This window comes from Larus michahellis, chromosome 6, assembly GCF_964199755.1.
Source record: "Larus michahellis chromosome 6, bLarMic1.1, whole genome shotgun sequence".
Lineage (NCBI taxonomy): Eukaryota > Metazoa > Chordata > Aves > Charadriiformes > Laridae > Larus > Larus michahellis.
The window spans coordinates 37,589,942-37,614,773 of NC_133901.1; the positions used below are offsets into that span (position 1 = coordinate 37,589,942).

Sequence of the window (24,832 nt, forward strand, 5' to 3'; positions counted from 1 at the left end):
GCAGGATCTTACCTGTTCTTGTACCACGGTGCTAGCATAGTTGCATAGCAATCCAGTTCAGGACAATAACTGATTTCCTTGCAGTTAATTTATACTGGTTTGTTCTGCTGTTTAACTGCACCTTTGCGTGCTGTTTGACCTTTTGTCGCATTCAGGGTAGATGGACTACATACCATGGTGTTTCCACCAATCTGATGAAAGGTTAACCCACCAAAAGAAATGAATGGATTTTATTGGCATCACCTTAGTGAACCAGCTCAGTGTGGCTGCACACTTGGTAGATACAACACAAGATAAATTTACTTTCAGATTTAGCTTTAGGGGTAAACTTGCCACCTGGGTGTCAGCCCGCAAGTATATATTACTGAGTCAGTTGCTGGCAGGTTCCCCTCATAGATTTCCCTGATTAAATCGGTGGTCTAAAAAATTAGGGCATTTAAAGCATTTTAACTATATATAAGTATAGATAGATAACTCCCTGTTTGTCACAGGATTGGAAGGAACATAATTTCATTATGTTGTGATAACAAATTTTTGACGATAAATTCCTGAATTTACACAGTTTGTACTTGTAGAATGCTGATGTATCTTAAAATTGTAAGAACATTTCTTTCAACCACTGATGCCAGAAAGAATTAAGAGCCATAGTCTAAATACTTTCACTACAACTTTCGGTACTAAAGTAAGGTTTAGGTTTTTTTCTGGATTTCACAGATTCTCTGTAGAGATTCCCCAGACTGCTTGGATTTTTGCTAACTTAAAAAAATATTTAAAGCATAATTTGTACTTTTATAACCGTATTCTTTTAAGATACTTTGTAGTGTGTGGGAGTTGTACAGGCAAATGAAAGAGACTACAGAACCCAAGGGTATCAAGTGTGCAAAGTAAAAGTATTTATGTAATCGCTTTTAGTAATGTACCAAATTATGTAACTGTTCATTTAACAGTATCAACACATAACTATTAAATGACAAGTGACCTTATATTAGAGGTTCTGCAATGCAAAGCAACATTAATGTAGTTCACTGCATGCATTTCAGGACTATCCCAAAGAAAAGTGGCTAATTTAAGTATGTTCTCACCTTTTAAAATTCAAGCTTTGATCCTCTGTCAGATGTCTAACCATGTCTGGAGCCTCATAGTGTTTCCCAATATTTGGCTACATTAAGGAGATACAAGACCAAACTCTTAATACATTATTTTCCTGATGTTTAAACTACAGGACAGTCATACTGGTGTATTAAGAATGGATTTATTACCTGTGTCCTTCAATCTTTGCTAGAAGTGATGGTCTCAGATCCAGAATGCTTTGATGAAGTCATGATTTTGTGGCCAAAAAAAGGGAAATCTGCGTGTCTGAAACTTCTGTATCACCTCAGAAAACCTCTGCCAGTGAAAAGTACCAAATGTGTAATGGGTTCTTATGAGAGTAAAAGTTTGATTCTCAGGCTGAGATCCACTCATTAAGTGGTGGGGAGCAAAAAGCACATCTGATTTATCTCATACGCATTTGTAGCAGCACTTGGCGCTGTGGAAATCAACGACAGGCAGGGCCGAGAACGTCCTTCTCCGGCATGGCCGTGCCCGCCCCGGGGCTCCGCCGTGGCCCTCTCAGGGCCGCCTCGCGCCTCCGGCCCCGCTGCCCGCGCGCGGAAACGCCGCGCGCCCCGCCCCCGCCGAAGAACCGCCCTCCCAGCAGCTCCCATTGGCTGCGCTACCTCTCTCCCCGCCAATGGACGAGCTGGCTGGGTCGAGGGGGCGGGGTTTCTCCGGAGGCGGGCGGGCAGTGGGGCTGTACTGCGGCTGTGCCCCGGCGCGGTTTTCTGAGGTGCGGGGCTGAGGGGACCTTAGTGCGGGCTGGGGCTCGGACGCGGAGCTGAGGCGGGACGGCGAAGGACCCGCTCACAGCGGAGAGGTCAGCGGCTGGAGTCGGAAGCAGGGGGAGAAGAACGAGTGGGCGGAGGCGGCCACGAGCGCGGGGAGTTTGAAATGTAATAAAGTGGCGCGCGCGGGCTGTCTCACGCCGCTCCGGGCGCCTGCGGCTCCGGGCGCCTGCGGCTCCGGGCGGGGGTAAGGCCTGAGGAGCCCTGAGGGCCATCGGAGCGGGGACAGGGCGGCACAGGCCCTCGTGGGGAATGGGGAGAGGTGGGAAGCGCTCGGGGCTGCCCGGAGGAGCCGGCGAGAGGAACGCGCCGCTGCTCAGCGGTATTTACGCTGGGCAGGGTGCGCTCCGGAGCGGGGTGCGGGTGTCTGGTGTGAGCTCCGTCCTTGCCTGCACCTTGGGGCTCTAGTAGGCATCGCTCGGTGTCAGGAGAGGGGCTGGCCTGAGTGCTCTATCGGAAATTTTGGCCAGTTGCCAGAGGAAAACTGAACCTTGAAGAGCAGTTTTCTAATTATGTTGAGGTTAAGGGGGGGGGGAAAAATAGCTCTCTGTGTTTGTACTTAGGAATTCTTATGTGCTTTACAGTGTTAAAAGAGAGACAAGCTTTCTCACAAGCACAAGGTTGCAGTATGCTTATAATTGACTTCTGAATGAATACGAATATATGGACACCAAAAGGAAGCACTAGCCGCAATAAATAGCAACTTACTTAATATTTATGTTTCCATCCTTATTTCTCATGTGTCCAAATGCTTGTTTTTCACCTGCGTCATCCAAAGAGATAATGTGGAAACATTAACAGAGAGAAGATTTCCTACACTCTGCCTGTATAGAACTACAAAACAAACTAAATGTATAGAAAAACTGAAGAGAGTTACAGTTGGGTTTATACTTGAAGCTTTCCCTCTTCTTGTGTATGGGTTGGCTGTTTTCTTTTCCAATAATGTTATGTCTCTGCATTAATGAATCGTTACTTCAGTTTTCAGAAGAAAATGACTGACTCCCCTGACATGATACTTAGGAATGGGTTGAACAACAGATACCGTGTGTTGGAAGTCAGCGTAATACAGAGAAACGGAAGTGACCCTGAGAAACATTTGACAATTACAGCATCTCAGTCACTGGATGATACAGAACTGTGCATTCTTAGGAATGGCTGGTAATCCATACAGAAATGTGGATGTCTGAAAGGAGGGTGAAATACTGGATTATTAAGTCCATTTTCCTTGTGTTGCCTTCGAGACGAGTTTTACTGTCTTAAAAGTGCTGTGAAATCCTGAAACAACCTTTCTCTAATGTAATATTATCAGTATATTAGTGTAGTGGATATTCACCTTGAGAAAACCGATGTCCTGTAACTTGTGTTGAGTGGATATTGCTACCTTAAAGTTTCAATTTGTCTTTTTACTAGCAAATGGCAAGACAATAAACTTGAAGCAGGCTATTTTGTTTAAGTATTGTCTTGCAACAGTTAAAGTGTTCTTCTAAATTATGTACCTGGCATTGTACATACAAATGTGCCAAGCTATGTCTGTAAACATGAGGTTTTATGCAGTCTGTTAAAATTATCTTAGCTTGACCTTTACCACAAAATTTTTTTCAAGTAAGGATAGGATTCTAATTTAGGTGTTTGTGCATTGCGTGTTGTGTTACGGAAGAAAAGACTAGCTTAGAGCTTAATCTTTTGAAACGTATGGGTGTGCGCATGCTATTTGGCACTGCTTTCCATTTTCCCTGCAAGCCTGAAAGATGGGAGAAAAGTATAAGACTCCCTTCCTTGAAGGAAAAAATATAAAAGATCTTGAACCCTGAAACTTCTAAATCAATAAAAATATTTTTAGATTTTCCTGTGAGCTTCCGAAACAAGGAGAATTGTTACGTAAAAAGGTAGATCTCATGTAATGAAAAAATAACATGCCAATATAAAACATCTGTCTTGATACATGGATCTGTAATGATTTAAAGTCAAGAGGCTTTCCCTACATTCAGGCTGTCCTGATGCATGATCCAATACTCAAAATTATCAAAGTTTTGTCAGTAAAAATTAGTTTATTCGCTTTCAGAATTTATTTTGGTCAGCTTCTTAAAAAAGAATCACAATAATCTCCTGTTTCAAAGTATGTTGAATCTGATCTCTTAATGTATAATTTCTAATGCACTGTGTCTGTAGCTGTAAATGGTTGTTCAAATGTGTTACGTTACAGGGAGTCCGTTCCAGTTGTTCCAGGAGACATCATTCATTTAGAAGGGGAGAGTAGCTCTGGCACCTGGGTCATAAATGAACAGTGTGGATACCTGGTTCTTTACCCAGATCTGCTGCTTTCTGGCACTACGATATCAAATAGTATTCGATGTATGAGAAGAGCAGTGTTGAGTGAAAGGTTTCAGGTAAGTGTTAATTCTAGAGCATCAAGTGTATTAATGGGTTACTGTTCCATTGAGACTGGTAGTTTAGCTCAATATTAAAACTGGCTGCTATGCTGTATTGCAAAATGTCATTACTAGCTATTCATAATGTTTACAACATAGAATAATTTAGAATGAAAACCATCTGTCTCTAGTTGAACAACTTGTGTTTTTTGAGAATTGCAGCTGAAATGATCCTGTATTCTTAATATAGCTAATGGGACAAACTAGTGGTCTTCCCAGTTGAAATTTTGGCAATTTTTTGATAATCTCTTGCCACATTTTGTGTGGATATGAATCATTTGTGAGGGATGTATCTCTTGTCAACCATATGAAAACATAACCACACTTGGCCAAGTTTAAAGCCCCTGAAAAAATCAGCCAATTCAGTTAAGAATTGGTGTGGGCTAACTCTAGAATTCGAATCCAGCTGCTGGAATTTGGGAAGAGGGAAAGTTTCTTGTGGTAGTGTCCTTGCTGATATGTGGATGGCAGAGAAGCAACAGCTGTCAGTTTCAGCTGAGGAGGTGGTAGGAATATAAATTCAAATGGGCAAGGGAATCATAATAGGGTGGTAAAGAGGCTGGCTGGGAGCCTGTGACTGAAACAAGAAAATTAAGTACAGGAGATTAAGACTGTGAAATGGTGTCAGCCCTTCATTAGAGGAGTAATGGGAATAAACTAATCGTTCGGAAGGGACAATGCAGATGGTCCTGACTGGGATAACACCACCCACCAATTGTGAGTGCAACCCACAAGTGCCAGGTCTGCAAAAGACACCAGTAAGTACTTAAACCACAGTGATCAGATTTCTAGTTGTTTGGTGGTGGCTCATGCAGAGGTTGTAACTTAGTAACACTTGCAGTTCTTAGGAGTCCTGGTGATGGTTAGATGGGTTTCTGAGCCATTTTGGTGATAATTGGAATAATTTTTGTGTGGTAACATAGGAAACTGCTTCATGCGAAAAATAGTATCTGTAAGATTGTAAAGGTAAGCATTTGCATTAGGAAATACTGCCATTAATACAGCCCACAGGCAAAACTTAATGTGCGGTAAATAAAAAACAGAAATTTTATAGAGAAGTTAGCATGAAGTGGGTGTAAATCTTCACGTATATAATATGTGTTATATAAAATCTGTTGCAGGGCTCAGAGTCTGGTTCGCGTCAAATGCTCATTGGTACAATTCTTCATGAAATTTTCCAGCAATCGGTGACAAATAACTTGGCGCAAGAAAAAGTAGAAGAAATAGCGAATAAAATTGTGTATGGACAAAAATATCTCAAAGAAATGTAAGTGGCATTGCAAATGTCTTGTGTTTGGAAGACAGCGTAGGAACACTTCAAGTAGCAGATAAAGTTCTAATTTAAAAAAAGTGTAGCGCTAGCATCAGGAGAATATTCTGCCAAATGATCTTGCTTAATGAAACTTGGATATCTTTTAGTAAGATAATTCCCTGTTGCATAATGTAATTTAGTTTGCCTTCCCTGCTGAGCTACTTCTATTGATCTGAACTATGCTTCTCGAGTAACTAATGTGTGGTTTTTGGTGTTTTTGTTGGTTTTTTTTTTTTTTTGAGGCCAAGCAAGTTGTAGTGTTTGTGCTTGTAACATTAGATGTCTAGACATCTCCCAAAGCTGAGTTAAATGTGATGAGCATAATTAATTTTGATCCTCAGGAGGTGAACTAGAAACTTGTGACTGACTGAGCATTGAGATGTCTTATATTTTTATATTCTTTATCAGGTTACTTAATGGCTCACTTTTTAGAGGACCTTTAACTTATTTTCTCTGCAAAGCTGATAGAAATGCTAGCCAAATAAATAGTCTTCATGTTTCCATCAGAAAATTACAAGGTGGATGGCTGTCAGTTTTCAGATTTTACTGCAGACTTGGTTAAAATCTAATTAATTGTGTAAAAAAAAAAAAAAAAAATATATATCTAGACTATTATAAATTGTATGTTGGGCAATGTCAGTATCTATAAGCCCCAGACAAGTTGGAAGTTAAAATTATAATAAGATTTATTATTCTAGTTCTGTTATGAAGGTAGATATTTTGCATTGTAACTGCTAAGATTACTTAAAGGCTTTTGTGTCACTCTGGGCCTCTCTCTTTGAAACTCTTGATTTGCAATTCGTCTTTGCATATATAGGCTACTATTTGTTGGAATTGAAAAGTAAGTTACCTAAGTCTGCTGGCTGTGGTCATTTGCACTTGTATGAACCTTTTTGTGCAAAACCCACTTGTATTTCTCTGTTGCTGTAGAATAATTACATTATTTCCAGTGAATGCCAGCACTGAATTATTTAATGCCACACAATTAGGTTCTATTTAATGAGACTTCTGCTTTTTTGTGTATTTGTAACTGTAGCAACTGCAGAGGTTCGTGATTCCTTTCCAGTTAAAATGGTCTGAAGCCTGTCAAAATGTATGTGAAGAACAAGTAGCAGATCAGTGTACTCAGACAAAAAGTAAATGGTCTTTTTTGTATTTTTTTAAAATGTTTTCAGTTTTGCCTAAAGTGTAGGAATAGCCATTTTGAAATGCATGAGTCTGGTACACCTTTCTTGCAGTCTTAACTATTAGTTTTGTTTCATCACATTTACTGTGTTGATGTCTTCATTGTGCTACACCTGTCATTTCAGAAGTTACATCAGAAACAAATAGTGTATTATATCTCTTGTAATGGATGCTCAGTTACAGTTTTTTGAGTTAATCAGTTGAGTTTAACCTTAATGAACATGTCATTATCTACAATTTATAGATGTTTATTAAAACTTCACACCTATTTCCACTAATCTTGTTGCTACTTGAGGCAAAATCTTGTTGCTACCAGCTGCAAATCTAATATTTCTGTCTCCTTAATGTGCATGGCTTTAATTTTTAGGTATCACTTAAACCTGAAACAAACAGAAATAATGCAGGAAGTAGAAGAATATTTGCCATCGTTTTTTAAATGGGCAGAAGACTTCATGCACAATCCAGCTAACCAAAATAAAATGCAACTAAAACTGTAAGAAATGAGAATTAAAAGTTAAAACCGTTCTATGTTGTATATCTTGTTTGGTTCACTTTTAATTTTTAGAACAACACTTTTAATGCAAATCTGTTCAGTGATATGGAGCTGATAATGCAGATCTGCCCAGTGGTATGGAGTTGATTCATGGCCTCACTGTCAAAATAGCTAATGTTGAGAGCTGCATGTTTAGCTGCCATTGTGAGTACTGGGGAAGACAAGACTGAGGGTGAACTGACATAAAAATCTTGTTGGTCTTAAAATCCTTGTAAACAGTGTTGTACAAAGTAGAAATTTTAGTAATTAGAAAAGCAAGTATATTTGATCTACTGACTAAGCTAGAAATTACTGTAGATACATTCAAGACTACAAATCAGAATGTGAAACTACTAATTAATCAAATGTAATTTGTCACTAAGATAGCAGGTTTAGCAGTGAAATGGTGATTTTACACAACTGCTGCTGAGCAATTTTTGTCTATGGCTTCTTGCTATTAATGGTAATAGCCATAGGGTGTTAAAGTTACAGTGAAATGGCAGGTCAGAGTAAAATCTGTATGCTACTTTCCAGTGTATATAATTTTTCAAGAAGTTTAATGAAAGTGTTTGAGTGTGGTTATTCAGAAAAGACCAAAAACTATTAAAACCAGTTTAAGATTCTTTTTTTACTTTGAAATTTGGGTGAATAGCAAAGCTACGTGCCACAATGTGCAATTTGAAGTAACTTTCTGATGTGATGCTTCCTCTGTTAATAGGAAGATAGTTTGAGTGAGACCTGATGCACTTTAGAAGTAAAGTTAATGCCTAAAGAGTGCCTATAATGCAAAAATATTTAATATTTAATTACAACAAATTTTAATATTTAAATATTAAGAATTAACTTCTGATTTGATTTTTCTTCTTAGGTCAAGTGGTGAAAAAGCAGAAGATATCTCTTCTAAGATAGAGATTGTAGATATCTTGGACATTGAAGAGAATATCTGGTCTCCCAGGTTTGGGTTGAAGGGAAAGATTGATGTTACAGCCAGGGTGAAGATCCATCGCCAGTCTGGAGTACAGTCTAGGATAATGCCGTTAGAGCTCAAGTCTGGGAAGGAATCTAACTCCATAGAGCACAGAAGTCAGGTACAAAAAATCAAATGTCTAATTTCACTATCACTGGCTATGTATACTTGATTATTTTATTAGATGACTTATTTTGTCTTAACATGAAACAGTTTGGGGTATGTTCTAGATTTATGGATGGCAAATCCTGGCATGCCCAAGGCTGCTTGTACAAAACAAAAGTGAATTGAGGAGTGGGATGTATATACATTCACCACTTTCACACTCATTTATAGCTTTTATCCTGAAATACATGTTTAGTCTCTTCTTACTGCCTTTAAGTATTAGGTTGAAGCAAACTGCTTCAGGAATTAGTGTCGTACATCTTTCCAGATAGCTGGCCTGATCTAGAGGTAGTAGCCCTTTTAGAAGCTTTTGTTAAGGAAGATGTCTTTTAATTGAAATCCTTGGTTAGGTTAGGTGCTTACTACTTATGGCTTCTAGATTACTTGTGATTGCAATGGCTGCTTAACCATATAAATTATGGAAAAACTAAATACAGCTTATAACGTATTTTGTTCTTAATACGTTGTAATAAGCTTATGTATAATGTTTGCAGGTTATTCTTTATACGTTGCTGAATTTGGAACGGAGAGTAGATCCTGAAGCTGGATTTCTTCTTTATCTTAAAACTGGTACTATGTACCCAGTTTCGGGAGCTCGCATGGACCGAAGAGGTAAAGTTGCTCCCCTTCCCGAGAAACCATAATTATCTTAATTAAAATGAAATATCTTAGTAATAGTTATAAGGTTTACTCTCTGAACATATCTGTACTTAGAGATGTATCACTTGTTATAATGTCACTAATTCAAATAAGCTTATGCTAAAAAATTGTTTTATTAATACCTCCCTAGGACTTTGCTATACGAATGCTCGCTTCTTAGCTGACTGAAGTTGAGTCATTTCTAACTTTTGAGTTAGAAATTATTGCAAACAAACCCCAAAACATCAGCTTAGTTTGTTCTTTTCTTGACAGAATTAATGAAGTTAAGAAACCATGTGGCCTTCTACTTAATGCACAGTACACATAAATCTGCTGTGGGAAGACAGCAGTCACAGCTTGCTGCTTTGCCTCCTGTAATTGATGACAGTCGAGCCTGTAAATATTGCTCCCAAATACACAATTGCTTTCTATACAGCAGGTAAAAAAAGTTTGACTTGTGTTTTTTAAAAAAGCTTGAATAATTGTAGCCTTTGATACTGTGATTTCACTTTTGTGGTTGACGGTTTCTTAATTCTCTGTTGAAGGCTCTTGCACCCCAAAAGAATGTTCCATAGACCCCATTGCAACTTTTATAGTGCAAGTTCCTGATCTTGCAGAGACTAAATGTGTTTGCTCAGGTATTCTTTCTGTAAGACAATCTGAGATAAGTCTCAACAAAATACTTGCTGATGATAACAGATTTCTATTATATTAGCATTAATAATAATTATGATTTTAAAAAGGTGTGTTCTTGCAACTCTTTGAATGGGCAGCCTTTTGAGGCTGAATTACGGCTGGACAACAACTCTTTCACTTTTGCTCTGCAGAAGATCATTTCCCTGTAAGGTATCGCACAAGTAATGATACATTGATACTACTTTGAAGTGTTATTGTATCTCCTGTTAAAGAGAAGCCATGAACAAATATTTGATAAATTTTCACATAAAATTATTTAATTGTGGTTTTGAAACCTGTTATAAGTTTTAGTCTTGTCTTTTTATATTACACAAAAAACAGAACCAAAATTGTATACTGAAGAGATCAAATGAGCTATGTTAGAACAGGAGGGCTTCTGGGGTGATCTTGTGCAAATATAATGCCTGGTTGTTTTTAAAACTGTAGGGGTAAAAATGTATGTTGAGGGAGCTAGCTTTGTGGGCATACATGATAACATTTTTGTGTTTTAGTCTTTGTGAAATATTACTTCTAATATTCAGTAGTTACAGAACAGGATTATTACGAACTGGGTTGCTATTCACTTCTGGACTCTCTTCTCTTTAGTTGCATTTTGTATATGTGATTAGGTATAATTTCTATTGAATTTAGTTTTGAGATAAATTGACTTGAGGTCTGCTTGTATATTAACTATTAAATCCCCTTTGTTTTAAATCTCAAGATAGTATTCGTATGTTACAAAAGGAATAAAAGATCTAAATGTCTACAGTACTATCTTTGAAATGTCTTTAATTGGTCTTTGACTAACTTCTTGTCCTTTATAATTCAAAATCGTTGAGGTGATGTGAAGTTATTAATATGAGATTGTTCATATGAACAAAGGATACAGATTCAACTTAATTTCAGTGATGATAGATTAATCTATCTGGTGGGTTACCATATATATTTAGATTGTCATTATGTACATATAGACTTGCAAGAAAGAAATGTACAAGTTGACTCTTTCCTGTGTTTGGCTCTACTCCTAGAGCTGTGGAACAAAAGATGGCCAGTGTGTCTTTTCCTCCTGCTATGGTACCCATTATTGAAAGAGAAACCCAGCACCTGAAACACTCCCACTTAGAGTATTTCAGCCTGTGGTATCTAATGTTAACCTTGGAGCTGCAAAGTGGAAACGTTAAAAAGGGATATAAAAATATATGGATGATACCATCTTTGGAAAGGTAAGATGTAATTTCTAAGCCAGAACAAATGATGCTCCCTTCAGTAACTGGAAATGAGGCATTGTCAACCTGTGTTTTCACTATAAGGAAAACTAGATTTTTTTTTCTAGTGCTTGTAGAAATAGTCAAACATGCTATTTGCATAGGCAGGGTTTTTGTGAGGTGTGACCTAATGGAGACATTAGCCTAATAGATTTACTGGTTTTGGATTTGCAATATGGTATTTTTTTGTTGTTGTTTTTACATCACGCATGAGAAGCAGCAAACTGCAGCCTCGGTCTTCAGAAGCAGAAGGGGTGTAATTCTGTTTCGTTTGTGTCGCTGGGGGCTGAGGCTGGGTGCAGACTGAGCCCAGCTCATTGCGCTGGTTTCCTGAGGGTTTACTTGACAAACAACGGTGTGTTTTGAACCATATTCCTAGCTGTGGCTATGAATGTGGATAAAAGCAGGCTAAAGGCTCTTGTTGGCTGAAGTAGCATGTTATGCATCGAGTCCAGCAGCTGTGCAAAAAAAACAATTGGTGGTTTGTAGGCTTGTTTCAAGGCATCTGTAGAAGTGAAAGGTAGCTGAGTTGTTTTAAGTGAAACAAGCAATTCTGTAAGCAAATACGGAACATCTTAGTGAAGTGGATCCATACATTTCAGTATTGTTTTCTTAACAGGAAATTATAGGTAACTTTAGCCTAAATTTTAGAGTTTATTCTTGGAACAAGTACAAGTGTTATACATATTCTTGCTAACCTTTTTTATTGTAAAGTGTCTCTTTGTCATTTTGTAAATATTCCTGTTTCTTGTTGTGTGTGTTTGTGTTGTTATTTTTTTGGTGGCTTTGGGGATTTGGAGGGGGGGTTGTTTGTTTGGTCTTTGTAGTTTGGTTTTGGTGGTGGGTGGTATGTTTTTTTTTACTTCTGGGTTTGTTTGGGTTTTTTTATTATTATTTCTCTTACTGAGAGGATCTTAATGTTAAAATTTATTTATTTTTTCTAATATCTTCAGAGAGAAGGCTGGAGATTGTGTTGGAAACATGATCAGAGTTGGTGAAGTGCAGGAAATTTCCGAGGGACAGTATTTACATTTTTTCCAACGTAAAAATGGTGCCATTCCTGGAACAAACCTATTGGTTGGTGATCGAGTGGTTGTGAGTGGAGAGGAAAATGGTTTATTTGGTTTGGCTACTGGCTATGTTAGAGAAGTCAATGTGACAAAAGTCTCCTGTTTGTTGGGCAGGTAATAGAACAAAAGAAAAAATATCTGTTTGAAGATACTATGATACTGGCTTCAGGAAGGGTACTTCTAGGTGTCCAAAAAGCTCTGACATGTTCTGATTTGACTTGGCTTGGGGAACTAACCTTCAGAAATTCTCTTATCTTGATTGAAAATGTCAATGCTTAGTCAGTATATATGCCTGTCTATTTAACTAGGGTGTTTGAATAAAAGCATGCTTGCAAACTCCATTTACTTATGTCTCCAGCGTGAAACTCTATGGATACAGTGATTACTGTGTTAATAGTAACTTTCATTATTCAGACTATGTTGTCTTTAAATTGGGCTCTGATCATGTTTTATTTAGATCAGTTAATAGTGTGTTTCTTCTAGCTGTTGCTTCACTCTAGGATCTCTGGAAGATATCAATTAACACCTAGTAATAAGTCTTTAGTCATCAATGTACTGCTTGTAAACAGAATTATTTTGTCCCTGTTACTGTCATTCTTCAGGAATTTGTCAAAGCTCCCCAAGAACACTGTATTTAGGTTGGATCACGAAGAAGGAGATTATGGTATAGGAGTCCCTTTTGAAAACCTTTCTAAATTGATGAAAGATTCCCCAGTCAGGTATGAAGAATCAAATTAATTTCACACTTAAAATATTTTCAGATAAAGTTTCTCAAACAGTAACTCTTCTTGGGTTTTTTTTTTTATCCACAGTGAAAGGCTCCGCAACTTGATAATTGACTTCCACAAACCACGTTTTATTCAGCATTTGAGCTCTGTCCTTCCGCCAGAAGCAAAGGAAACTGTTGCAGATATTTTAAAGGGTACAAAGTGGCTTTCCCCAAAATTCTCTGTTTAGTACGTCTCTATGGTCAAAACATTTGTCACACTAGTACTTTTCTACTTTGGGGTCCAGTGATAGCTTTCTGTGTAAAAATTAAAAACAACTCTTACCTCGCATGTCTTCCTGTGATTAAATTAGTCTTAAACTAGTTGGAAGACCTGACCAGATATTTGTTTACAACTTTATTTTACTTTTGATAGTTGCTGCAGCTTGCAGTTTCAAACATGTGATTACCTCTCTAACCTTTACAAAAGGAGGGAACGGGGAAAGCTGTTGACATAGAGGAAGCGGACTTTGAGGGAGTGGAAGGAGATGGGCTTCAGTGTAAGCATTCATTTGTATAATCACTCTGACTTGTTGGCAGCTCTGTAGTGTGTGATGCTTTGTGGCACGCTTTTGTTGTTTTAAAAACAAGATTTATTTAGGTATGTCACAGTGTCTCATAATTGGTGAAATTATTTCATTGTTCTCTGACAGAGTTGCCTGTGAAAACAGAAATTTAACTGAATTCTCTTGGAGCAATTAGAATTCTTATAAAAGCTTAGTCTGAAGAGCTTTTTTTTTTTTGAGCTTTGCCTAGTCCAAATAGCTGGAAGGTGCTGCTTATTTGCATAAGACAGGAAAAAGCTCTGATGTAACATTTCTTCTAAACAAGATGCTGCTATATGTGCAACTCATTTCCTTTTGCTGTGAGCCGTGTTTGAATGTGAAAGTGGGTATGATAAAATAGAAATGCTCATAACATGATATCATGTGGAGGTAGTCATTTAGGATATTAGAAAAAAAAGTTGCAAAAGGTCTAAGAATAAAAACATCTTCAGTGATTTATTTCTACGACTGTAGTGCAGACGCTGTACTAGGTGTCATGTGTATTATGTTTAATATCGTTACTTCATTAGGACCTTGCTTAAAACTTACTCTGCTCAATTCTTTTCTTTAAGGGCTCTAGTGAAGGAGAAAACTATAATTTTGTTTTATTAGCTTTAGCAATTATTACAATGATTGGGAAGTGTAGATATTTAATTTTGGTTTTTCTTCTTGAAGGTCTAAATAAGCCTCAGAAACAGGCAATGAAACAAGTGCTGCTTTCAAAAGACTACACGCTTATTGTGGGTATGCCTGGAACAGGAAAGACTACTACAATATGCGCTCTAGTAAGTTCATGTACCTTGACGTTTAAATATTTTTGGTGAGATTTAGAGGATAGCATTAAACAAACTCTGTATAAAGCATACCGTCCAAAATTAATTATCATTACTTAGTCTACTGGTATTTCCATATTTTCAAAGAAGAAAACATTTCTTTTTACTTAAGGCCTTAGATTTGGTAGAACTATAAATGTAATTTGTAGAGTAGGATTCTCTTTTGCTTGTGTAGGAATAAATGTGGGAGGGAAGAGATTGAAGTGTGATATTTAATCAATTCTGTGATATTTTAATGTTAAAAATTCTTGGTCCCAAATGTCAGCAAGTCCTCAAATCCTGAATTAGAGCTTAAAAAAAGGACTCCTTGGCAAAGTTAGTAACTTGTCCACTGTGAATTGTATAAAACCATGGTGTTGAAGTTATGTGCAGCCTGCTAGCCATCTCTTCTAGTTGGTAGTTCTCTTTCCCTAGGAATCAACTATAGGAGCATACTGGATTCCGGCTGTGGGCTGAGATTTTTTTCTTGAAATAGCAGTGTCATCTCACTTGCAGTTGTCATCAGCTTGTGGGGAAAGAGGAGGCTGGAGAGCAAGCAGCTGCTGCTATTATCAGATCAGCTCGTTCCACTGAATCTGTTGTGGCTAAATTCTCATGGAGAACAGTGTTTGTGGGAACGGTCTGCATGTCTTGTTCTTACAGTGGGGATCTTTAGAGTGCAGTTCGTTCTTTTCAGTGCAATTTGCGAGTGTGCATGGATGTTCTTAGCTCTTGCTGTTTGCAGCATGCATAGTAAGCATGCTGTTTATAAGAACCATCAGGTCTGTTGCTCGTATTGCTTTGACAATAGCTAACTGGCAGATCTGGCCGGAAAGACTGATATAAATGAAGTCATACTTGTTATCAACTCCCTACAAAACTTCTTGTGTTTTTTACAAACGTGGGATTGCTGATTCTTGTATATGAACTAATAACACTTTCTATTCTTTCCCTTTGCCGTTCATTAGGTGAGAATTCTTTCTGCTTGTGGCTTCAGTGTTCTTCTGACTAGTTTTACACATACTGCTGTAGACAATATCCTGTTAAAGCTAGCCAAATTCAAAGTTGGTTTCTTGCGCTTGGGGCGAGCTCAGAAGGTTCATCCAGATATACGGAAATTTACAGAAGAAGAAATTTGCAAGTCCAAATCAATTAAATCTGTAACAGATTTGGAAGAGGTCTATAACAGTCAGGTGAGAAGTGGTTTTGCTAGCCCTGCAAATTAAATGCAAATTACTGGTTGTATGGATGCTGCAGAGAAGAAACCTATCCCAAGGGTGTGTTACTGCTGTAAGAAATCAGAGCTGAAAAAGACTCATTCTCTGCATCGCTTCAATTTCTTTATAGCCAATAATCATAGAATCATAGAATCATAGAATTGTTGAGGTTGGAAGGGACCTTTAAGATCATCGAGTCCAACCTTTAGCCTACCCTGACAAGAGCCACTTCTAAACCATGTCCCTCAGTGCCCCATCTACTCTTTTTTTAAACACCTCCAGAGATGGTGAATCCACCACCTCCCTGGGCAACCTATTCCAATGTTTAATAACCCTTTCAGTGAAAAAATGTCTCCTAATATCTAATCTAAACCTCCCCTGACGTAACTTGAACCCGTTTCCCCTCGTCCTATCACTTGTCACCAGGGAGAAGAGGTCAGCCCCCATCTCTCTACAACCTCCTTTCAGGTAGTTGTAGAGGGTGATAAGGTCTCCCCTCAGCCTCCTCTTCTCCAGGCTAAACAACCCCAGCTCCCTCAGTCGTTCCTCATAAGGTTTGTCCTCCAGGCCCCTCACCAGCTTTGTAGCCCTTCTCTGGACACGCTCCAACACCTCAATGTCCCTCTTGTAGCGAGGGGCCCAAAACTGAACGCAGTACTCGAGGTGGGGCCTCACCAGTGCCGAGTACAGGGGGATGATCACTTCCCTAGTCCGGCTCACCACACTATTCCTGATACAGGCTAGGATGCTGTTCGCCTTCTTGGCCACCTGGGCACACTGCTGGCTCATATTCAGCCGGCTGTCAACCAACACCCCCAGGTCCTTTTCTGCCGGGCTGCTTTCAAGCCACTCTGCCCCAATCCTGTAGCGCTGCATGGGGTTATTGTGACCCAAGCGCAGGACCCGGCATTTGGCCTTGTTGAACCTCATACCATTGGTCTCAGCCCATCGGTCCAGCCTGTCCAGATCCCTCTGCAGAGCCAACCTACCCTCAAGCAGATCAACACGCCCGCCCAGCTTAGTGTCATCTGCGAACTTACTGAGGGTGCATTCAATCCCTTCATCCAGATCATTGATAAAGATATTAAAGAGAACCGGCCCCAGCACCGAACCCTGGGGGACACCACTTGTGACTGGACACCAACTGGATTTAACTCCATTTACCACCACTCTCTGGGCACGGCCATCCAGCCAGTTTTTTACCCAGCGAAGAGTACACCTATCCAGGCCATGAGCAGCCAGTTTCTCCAGGAGAATGCTGTGGGAAACAGTGTCAAAAGCTTTGCAAAAATCCAAGTAGATAACATCCACAGCTTTTCCCTCATCCACTAAGTGGGTCACCTTATCATAGAAGGATATTAGGTTTGATAGGCATGACCTGCCCTTCACAAACCCATGCTGACTGGGCCTGATCACCCTGATCACCAACATTAACAGTCTGAAAGTTAAAAAGTATTTTTTATGTCTACACAAAGTAACTTATCATTGTAAGTAATAATTCCCAAAGACTCCCGTGCTTTTATCTGAGACCTATCTTGTGTGCGTGGGTGTGGTGATTAACTGCTGCAACCTCCTCTCTGTATTTACATATTGCTATTGTTTATCCCTCTTTCCCTCCCACTTGTGCTAGTTGTACCATTTGTACAATCCACGGATGGGGAAGAAGTGGTGTGCTGTGGAGCAATCTGGCCAAGCACTAATTTTTGGTTGAAAGATCAGTGGTACCTGTCTAAATATTAATGCAAACCATAATGGGAGCGGGGTAATCTGAGTCAGTGGCAGCTTTAAATTAAATTAATTGAAAGAATAAAGCTTCATGGTAGTTGGAGTAAATGCCAGCTTTGCAAAAGCTGCCATTTACTTTTTTGTTGATAGGCATTGCAGTGGAATGATTGAAGTCATAAGGGAGGTGACTTAACGTTTCATGTTTTAGTAATTTCAGATTGCAGTGGAAGCACAGTGGTAGGAAGAACTGTGCTGCTGTTTTGTCTTCTCTTTGGAATTACAAAAAGAAACCCCAAACCACATAATTTTCTACAGTAGTCACTTCAGCACACTCTACGAATTGTGTATATGCATAGAACCTGATACCACCCTGAACAGGTGGCAGGAATGAGTTATTTACTTGTCTGCTCTAAAGCTGGTTTGGTGTGTCATTTGCAATCGATGCAAGAATATGAGGCCAATATATATGTAAGGTGTGCTGGTCTGATTTCAAGGATTAATAATTTGATTTCTTTTATTTTACATTTTAGTTTTGTTTAATGGGAAATATAACTTTTTCTTTTAACCTGGAAAATGTGGTGCTAAAGGATATAAGATGTACCTTATCCTTAAAGTGTATCTCAATTTTCAGCCAGTGGTAGCAACATCTTGCATGGGAGTAAATCACCCCATCTTTGTTCAGAAGCAGTTTGATTTCTGTATAGTTGATGAAGCTTCTCAAATAAGCCAGCTCATCTGTCTGGGACCGCTATTCTGCTCCAAACGGTTTGTGCTGGTAGGGGACCATCAGCAGCTGCCTCCACTTGTACTGAATGCGGAAGCAAGGTAAGATAAAGTGCTGCTGGACAATCGTTAGTCACACAGATTCTGGGAAGGCTCCTGCAGTATTTTCCCTGACACATTTTTGGGTTTTTTGTTTGTTTTGTAACAGAGACCTTGGCATGAGTGAAAGCTTATTTAAAAGGCTGGAACAAAACCAAAATGCTGTTGTCCAATTAACAGTGCAATACAGAATGAATAGGTATTTTAAACTTTTATTATACTGGGGTATTTAATGTGGGATTGAAATAGCAAGATTTGACACCTTTTCTTTTTTTTTTTTAAATCTTTAGTAAAATTATGTCACTGAGTAACACGTTAGTGTATGAAGGCAAACTGGAATGTGGCTCAGAGAAGGTGTCAAATGCCACTGTTAATTTGCCCAACCTAAAAAAATTGAAACTGGAGCTTGCAGATGCTTCAAAAACATGGTTGAAAGAAGTACTTGATCCAGACACACCTGTGTGTTTTCTGAACACAGAGAAGGTAAAGTTCTTTATGTTCTCCTTTCAGAATTGTATTTTGATGTAAGTTCTTGATACAGATATACTAACAACATAAAATGTTGTTAGTATAGCTGATTGATTGGGGTGGTACAGCTACTGCTGAAAACATTGCATCTAAGAGCAGCTGAAAAGTTCAATTCAGATAATATTGAATGTACTATAAACTTTGTTCTCATGTGTGGAATGTAGCTCCAAGTGTGTAGCCACATTGGATGCCCTTGCAACCATGGAATGGCCTCATTTCTGGTGGCTGAGGGTCGGCGGTGTCTAAGCTGTGTGCCATGGCAGGAATAACTGTAGTTCTCCGTTGAATTTTGCAGACATTCTAGACACTGAAGTGTGAGGGAGGAGTAAGTTGTTTAGGTATGTCCTTTTTATAGAGGCTCAAAATTTTGCCAAAAACCCCCAACTCTAGAATAGATAAGAATTATGCAAAGAAACTGACTTCTAGGTAAAATGAGGAAGAGTTTAAATGCATGTGGAAAAAGATTAATAAATTAGTACATATTTGTGGTTTCTAGTACTTGCTGTCACTGTAGTTAGTGACTGGATTATGAAGATTTGAGTCTCTCCTCCTCTAGCAGGATTTATGTTGATTCCTAATAATACTGTGTTTTGCCAATGGATTGTATCAACTGATCATCTTTTTTGCTGACCCAGAAAGAACTCCCCAGTCTTTCTGTGCTCTCCAGGGCATTCTAAGGGTTCATTTTTTTTTAATAACAATTCTGGTAGAATCTCTTCAATGATATAAAAAGAAACACAATGTTTACTTTAGTGAGTTAGAGAAATTTCTAGAAATGCCTAAACTAAACAGTAGTACCTTTTCCTGGAATGCCTCTGCTGTCCCTTTCACAGAAAAGCAAGACAGTTGGCGCCAGGGAAGAGGCTTTCCCCAATAGGAGACTGGGTGATACACTGTTCATCTATTAATCAGACCAAAATTGGTTATGTGAAAGCTAGAGTTTCTGTTCCTTTTTCTCTTTCTTCCCTAGAAAGCCCATCTCGAGTATAAGAAAGCTGTTATGTTTGTAGAACCAGCAGGAAAGTTTCATTTTCCCAAATGCTCTTGGTTTTGTTGAGATATTAGGCTGTAATGTCATATCTCTTTTTTGGACTTCCTGTCAAAACTCCATGTACTGTGGTAGTCGGGGGGAGACATGGACAACTGGAGCAGGGTGTGTGTGTGTGTGGAGAACAACCCAAAAATCTACCAAACACAAAACCATTATTTATTTTGTTTTCTTTGATTTTTATAGTATTTTTTTTCCCTGTATACCATTGTTCATAGTGCAACCAAGAAAAGCTTCTGAAGAAACACACTTGGAGGGATACGAAAGGGGACAAAGGAGATAAACAGTGTTGTAGGACAACACCAGGAAGCTTGCATTTATTATGCTAGCTTTAAAAAAAAAAAAAGCTTCTATTGTTTTCTGTTTAAGAATGTGACATGTTTGTCACAGTAATCGAAAATCTATTTGTCCTTTTCTGCCAGACCCTGTGTCGGTCTGCCCTGCCTCTGACAGCTCACATCTGAATATTGAAAAAGTTGATGAATAGAAACCAGCTATTTGTTAAAATGGTGTTTTTCTGCTTGAAGAAGACTTGAGCGCATGCAGGTTTGGAGGCTTCTTAGGTGTGATGTTTTCAGATAATTAAAAAAAAAAAAACCACACACAAACAACCAAACCCAAAACAGCACAGTTTAATTCAGTTGTGATATGACAGGTCATAACACCAGTTAGCCTGAGCGCATGATGGCAGTGTAAAAACAAGTTACCTTACGGTAAGTATTAAGCTGTGTAGCTGCTGAGACACAAGCTATGGAGAAACTGCTGTTTTGGAAAAGGCAATGGGATCTTCTAACATGAAGGAAAATATTTTCTGCTTCTATAATCTATGCAACATACTGAAAACACACGATGTCATATAAAAGAAGGCTATATTGCAGAAAAATAGGATTCTTGCTGAAGTATGTAGTACCCTACTTAAGCAACACAATACAGACTACATTTTTTGTATGTGGCTGGAATCCTAAAATAAACTTGTGGATGCAGTAGCATACTATATAAATATACATCTATACGGCCTTGAGAAGACTGCTATGTAGACTTGCAGCAGTGTCGCATATGGGTTTGTCAGTCTCTATTAGATTTTTTTTTTGTTGTTCATTTGCAGTGCTTTAGTCTGCTAGGCATTTCACAGAGATTACACTTAACGAGATACTCAGTCAGTTGAATTCCTGGATTTGTGAAGCTTTTGATGCATACTGTACACTGTCAGATCCTATACGTGTGCACCGATACTGCTCTAGCAAGCAGATACCATTTTGGATAGTTCTTCCTGTAATTTTAAATGTAGGTTTTCAAACATTAAAAAAAAAAAAATCCTTTCTGCCACAGAAATGGGGAAAAATTGCTATAAACATTGTTGTATGGAAAGCCTTAAAACAAAAGTCCCATGTAAAATACAGTTTGCTCTCTTACCTTGTCAGGCTGGGAAATGTCCTTTTCTTTTTTTTCCATATGATCTTATATTGTGTGAACTGTAAAGTCAGATGAACAAGCTTTGGCAGTTTCTTTAAGGTGACTTGTTACTAGCAGTTTCAGCAGTTTGTTTCAACTTGTTTTGCAAATGCGGTATTCTGAAGCTATTGTACAGTATAGGCTCTGATACTGTGTAAATTTTTTTTGTTAAAACTGTTACTATAAAAACACATATGATGTGGTGAGTTAGGGATCTTGAATATAGTATGTCACTGTAGACAGCAAGAGTCACTGTTTTCCATTTATATTTTTAAAGGTCCCAGCACCAGAATGTGCAGAAAAAGGTGGTGTAAGTAATGTGACAGAAGCTAAACTAGTACTCTTCCTCACATCCTTATTTATTAAGGTATCTTTTACTTTATTACATTGTTCAGAGGGACGGCTTTATAATCATATTTACATTGCTATAGTAATGGTGACTATGTGTATTGAGTTATTCTTTGAGGGATAACCTGAAGGGTAAATTGAAGATTGGCTACATGTTGGTATAGTGAGGAGCTTGAGGTCTGCCTTCCCTTGCCTGGTTGGATTTGCAATGCAAAAAAAGCTGGATGCCAAATTCTTTTAAGAGATGAGGACTTTCTTGGGAGGGAGGGCAGGGCCTTTCTCCCTTATTTCATCCAGTCAGCTTCAGGAGTGGTACAGACTAAGAGTTCTGAAATGTTCACCTCAGTTTGAGGAAGAAAGAAAAATGTGGATTTCAAGGATATCTGTCTTTGTGCTATGTTAAGACAAAGCTTGGGAGCTTGCAGTAACTAATACTTTATATTTTCTTCAGTTAATACCAGTTATACCTAGAGTTCCATTGATGACTTAGTGTAGATACAGTATCTTGCAGCACTGTTTAGAAAAAAAGAAAAAAAATCCTTGAGGGTCTTCTGGCGGTGAAGAGCGTCCCAAGCTAATGGCAGTGAAAATTTTTTTTCCTTCTTCATTCAGGCTGGCTGTAAGCCTTCAGACATTGGCATTATATCACCATACAGACATCAATTAAAAACAATCACTGATTTGATGGCAAAATTGAAGGAGAACAGAGTGGAAGTCAACACAGTAGACAAATACCAAGGAAGAGACAAAAGTGTCATAATTGTATCGTTTGTTAGGAACAGTAATGATGAAAACGTAAGTTGTTCATATTAACTGTTTCACGCAATTTTAATTGTTAGATGCATTTTGAAAATGAGGTTTTTATCTACATTAAATTCTGAAGTGCAAGTAGGAAAAATAAAAGCAAATTATGTTTGTTTGGCAGCTGGGCGCCCTCCTGAAGGACTGGCGACGCCTCAATGTTGCTATCACGAGAGCCAAGCACAAACTAATCATGGTGGGCTGCGTTCCATCCCTCTGCCGCTATTCTCCATTAGAGAAGCTGCTCTGCCACTTGCAGTCTCAGGCAATGATATCCTTTTTCTCCACGCTGTTTTGTGAAAGGGGAAAGGTAAGATTGACTTACTGAAGTAAGGATGAGAAGATCTTTGATTAATTATGTTGCATCTTTTAAGACTGATTGGCAACATGGTACAAAATGTGCTAATTAAATATGCCAAAGATATACTTGAGATCAAACTGATAAATGGATTTAGAACCTTCACTGTCTTCAAAAGTAGAATTCCATGCTTATTTGCAAGTCGACTTTGACATAATTTATTTTAATTTTGAGGCCTGAATTTTTAATGTTTAATGCTTTTGTATTTCTTAAAATCATCCTAGTTTCTTGACATCTTAATGTCAGCGTAATTGTTTTTTCTCAGAAGTACCATGGCATACAAATGCATATGGTGAGAGAACAGTTCATGAACAATGTTGCTAGAATGGAAAATGGTGTAACTTTCAGATGACTTGTTAGTTTTTTCTTTCTCTCTGGCATTGAGAGTAGACTCAGTAGAGTTTGTCCTAGCTGTGGCTGTTTCCATCTACTGCTTAGCAGCTGATGAGATCTTTCCCATTTTTCTTTGCAAACACCAGTAGGTATTCAAACAGGTTTTGTGTTTTTGTGAAAGTGCTGTGTTGTCAAAGTGCTTCCTTAACTTGCTACATCTTCAATCTCCCAGCAGGGGCTCATGAGGTTATCCACAAGTGTAACATTTTGTGATTGTGAAGATGGAGAGTTTACAAACACTTGTATATTCTGGTGTTGCTTAATGTGAATAACTGGTTAGTGGGGTGTGCGTGCTGGTGTGTGCTGTTTAATCTGAATGGAGCCAAACCAGAAGTTGCATTTGATTATTTTAAAAGTTTCCTTTCAGTAAAATAATAATACACATTTCTTTCTTTAATAAAGTGATTGTTAAGCTGGTCATTTTAGTACCAGTGTACTTGTAACAAACCAGAAGTATGAAGTACTCTGTTCCTTCAGATACTGGATAGCTACTTCTGTATTCACTTTTATCTTGATAAATGGTTATATGCATAAAGTGAACAGGGAAACATTTGAGGAGGCGGGGGGAGTAAACTAATGCTGCATTGAGTCATAGTTTTCTGGGCTCAGTTTGGTTTAAAAGACTTTAAAATGTAGTTTACATGTAGTAATTCCATTTATTAGAATTCCTAATTAAGATGCTATGTTGTTGTGCTGTTTGGAAAAAAAAAATAGGAAAAGCTTCTTTGTCTTCATCAGAGCCTCATGTTCTTCAAGTGTGCTTCTGGTTGTTTTTTAAATACTGAAGTCTTTTATGTTTATATACATATTGTAAGTAGTCTTTCTTTAGAAAAGTCACCAAGGGACCTTCATATCTCTTAACTTTGCATACAGCTGGGAGAAATGTGATGTTGATTAACTCCCTGTCATTAACTAAGGTATTTAGCAGATAAATCTGCTGAAGTGAAATGCTGCCCAGTTGAAGATCATAGTAAAATGCTGGTTTCAGTTTCTGACCTGTAGTCTTGTCTTCAAAAAAAGAAAAAAGTTCCCAAGGAGCAAAAGTAGAGATGCAGCTTGGTGACCAAGACGTTTACATGCTCAGGTCCTATTTTTTGTAAAGATGATAACATATGTGCAATGCAAAGTATCCTTTACTTGACAGATCTGGTTTAGTTTCTTTATACTGCCTCATACTCTAGACCATTACTGAGAAGTTTCTTTCCAAGGTCACTGGTGGGAAACATCAAATTTTTTGATTCTTTAAAATCACTGGTACGTGTTTTCTCTTGGATCAATGTCAAGTAGTTGTGTGCATGTAGTTGCAAACAAATTTCTAGATGTTAAATGTGGGCTTTTTAACTCTTTTAAACTGCTCCCTAATTTTTGTAATGTTTGGAATAATAATAAAAGTTTGATGTTGGTTTTGTTATAGTTGTTTATATTTTGTTAATACTTTATATAGTACAAATGTTTTGAACAGTACAAAGATAATTTAATAGTTGACAGGGTCTCTTGTTTTTCAGGTGAAACTATACCCTTCAACTCTGCGTGTGTTCCTAGGTCTTACAAAAGAAAAAAAAATTAGGGTAAACTATATTCTTATTACAGTAGTGACTGCAGAATAAAATACCCTTGTTTAGAAAAGTTTTTCTTCCTATGTTTAGGATCTATGTGTACAAAAGTTTTAAGGTGCATCTTATCTATTTTCTTACACTACATTATGCTTATCCAAGAAAATAAATAAATTAGAGGTATTGTTATCCCTCCACGAACCTGAGCAGAGATCTTCAGGTTAAACAGGGTGTAGGTGAGGTAGTTTCAAGTCACATTGACATGAGACCTCTAACATGCTCTTGCAGTCTCTTGAATATATATAAAATACCTTGTGGAAGGGGAAAGAATAACTTTTTTCC

At 38.2% G+C, this 24,832-nt stretch overlaps 1 protein-coding gene across 4 annotated transcripts; it reads left to right on the top strand.

The window, feature by feature from the left end:
- The first annotated feature begins 1,781 nt into the window (after positions 1-1,781).
- On the top strand, positions 1,782-24,348 carry DNA2 (DNA replication helicase/nuclease 2). 4 transcript variants are annotated; one of them, XM_074592447.1, is made up of 22 exons: positions 1,782-1,915; positions 2,862-3,041; positions 4,087-4,270; positions 5,434-5,579; positions 6,661-6,760; positions 7,177-7,302; positions 8,210-8,429; positions 8,968-9,085; positions 9,386-9,551; positions 10,816-11,010; positions 12,006-12,236; positions 12,725-12,841; positions 12,935-13,044; positions 14,109-14,218; positions 15,214-15,438; positions 17,819-18,012; positions 18,119-18,208; positions 18,300-18,492; positions 21,315-21,404; positions 21,998-22,180; positions 22,311-22,457; positions 23,094-24,348. In XM_074592447.1, exons 6-22 carry the CDS (start codon positions 7,208-7,210, stop codon positions 23,148-23,150), a joined length of 2,541 nt encoding a protein of 846 aa, XP_074448548.1. In that variant the 5' UTR covers positions 1,782-1,915; positions 2,862-3,041; positions 4,087-4,270; positions 5,434-5,579; positions 6,661-6,760; positions 7,177-7,207; the 3' UTR covers positions 23,151-24,348. The 4 variants fall into 4 exon arrangements, with proteins under 4 accessions (XP_074448548.1, XP_074448544.1, XP_074448547.1 ...); XM_074592443.1 differs by lacking the exon at positions 6,661-6,760 and having other exon boundaries at positions 1,790-1,915; XM_074592444.1 differs by lacking the exons at positions 1,782-1,915; positions 6,661-6,760 and adding an exon at positions 1,963-2,070.
- The last annotated feature ends 484 nt before the right edge of the window (positions 24,349-24,832 follow it).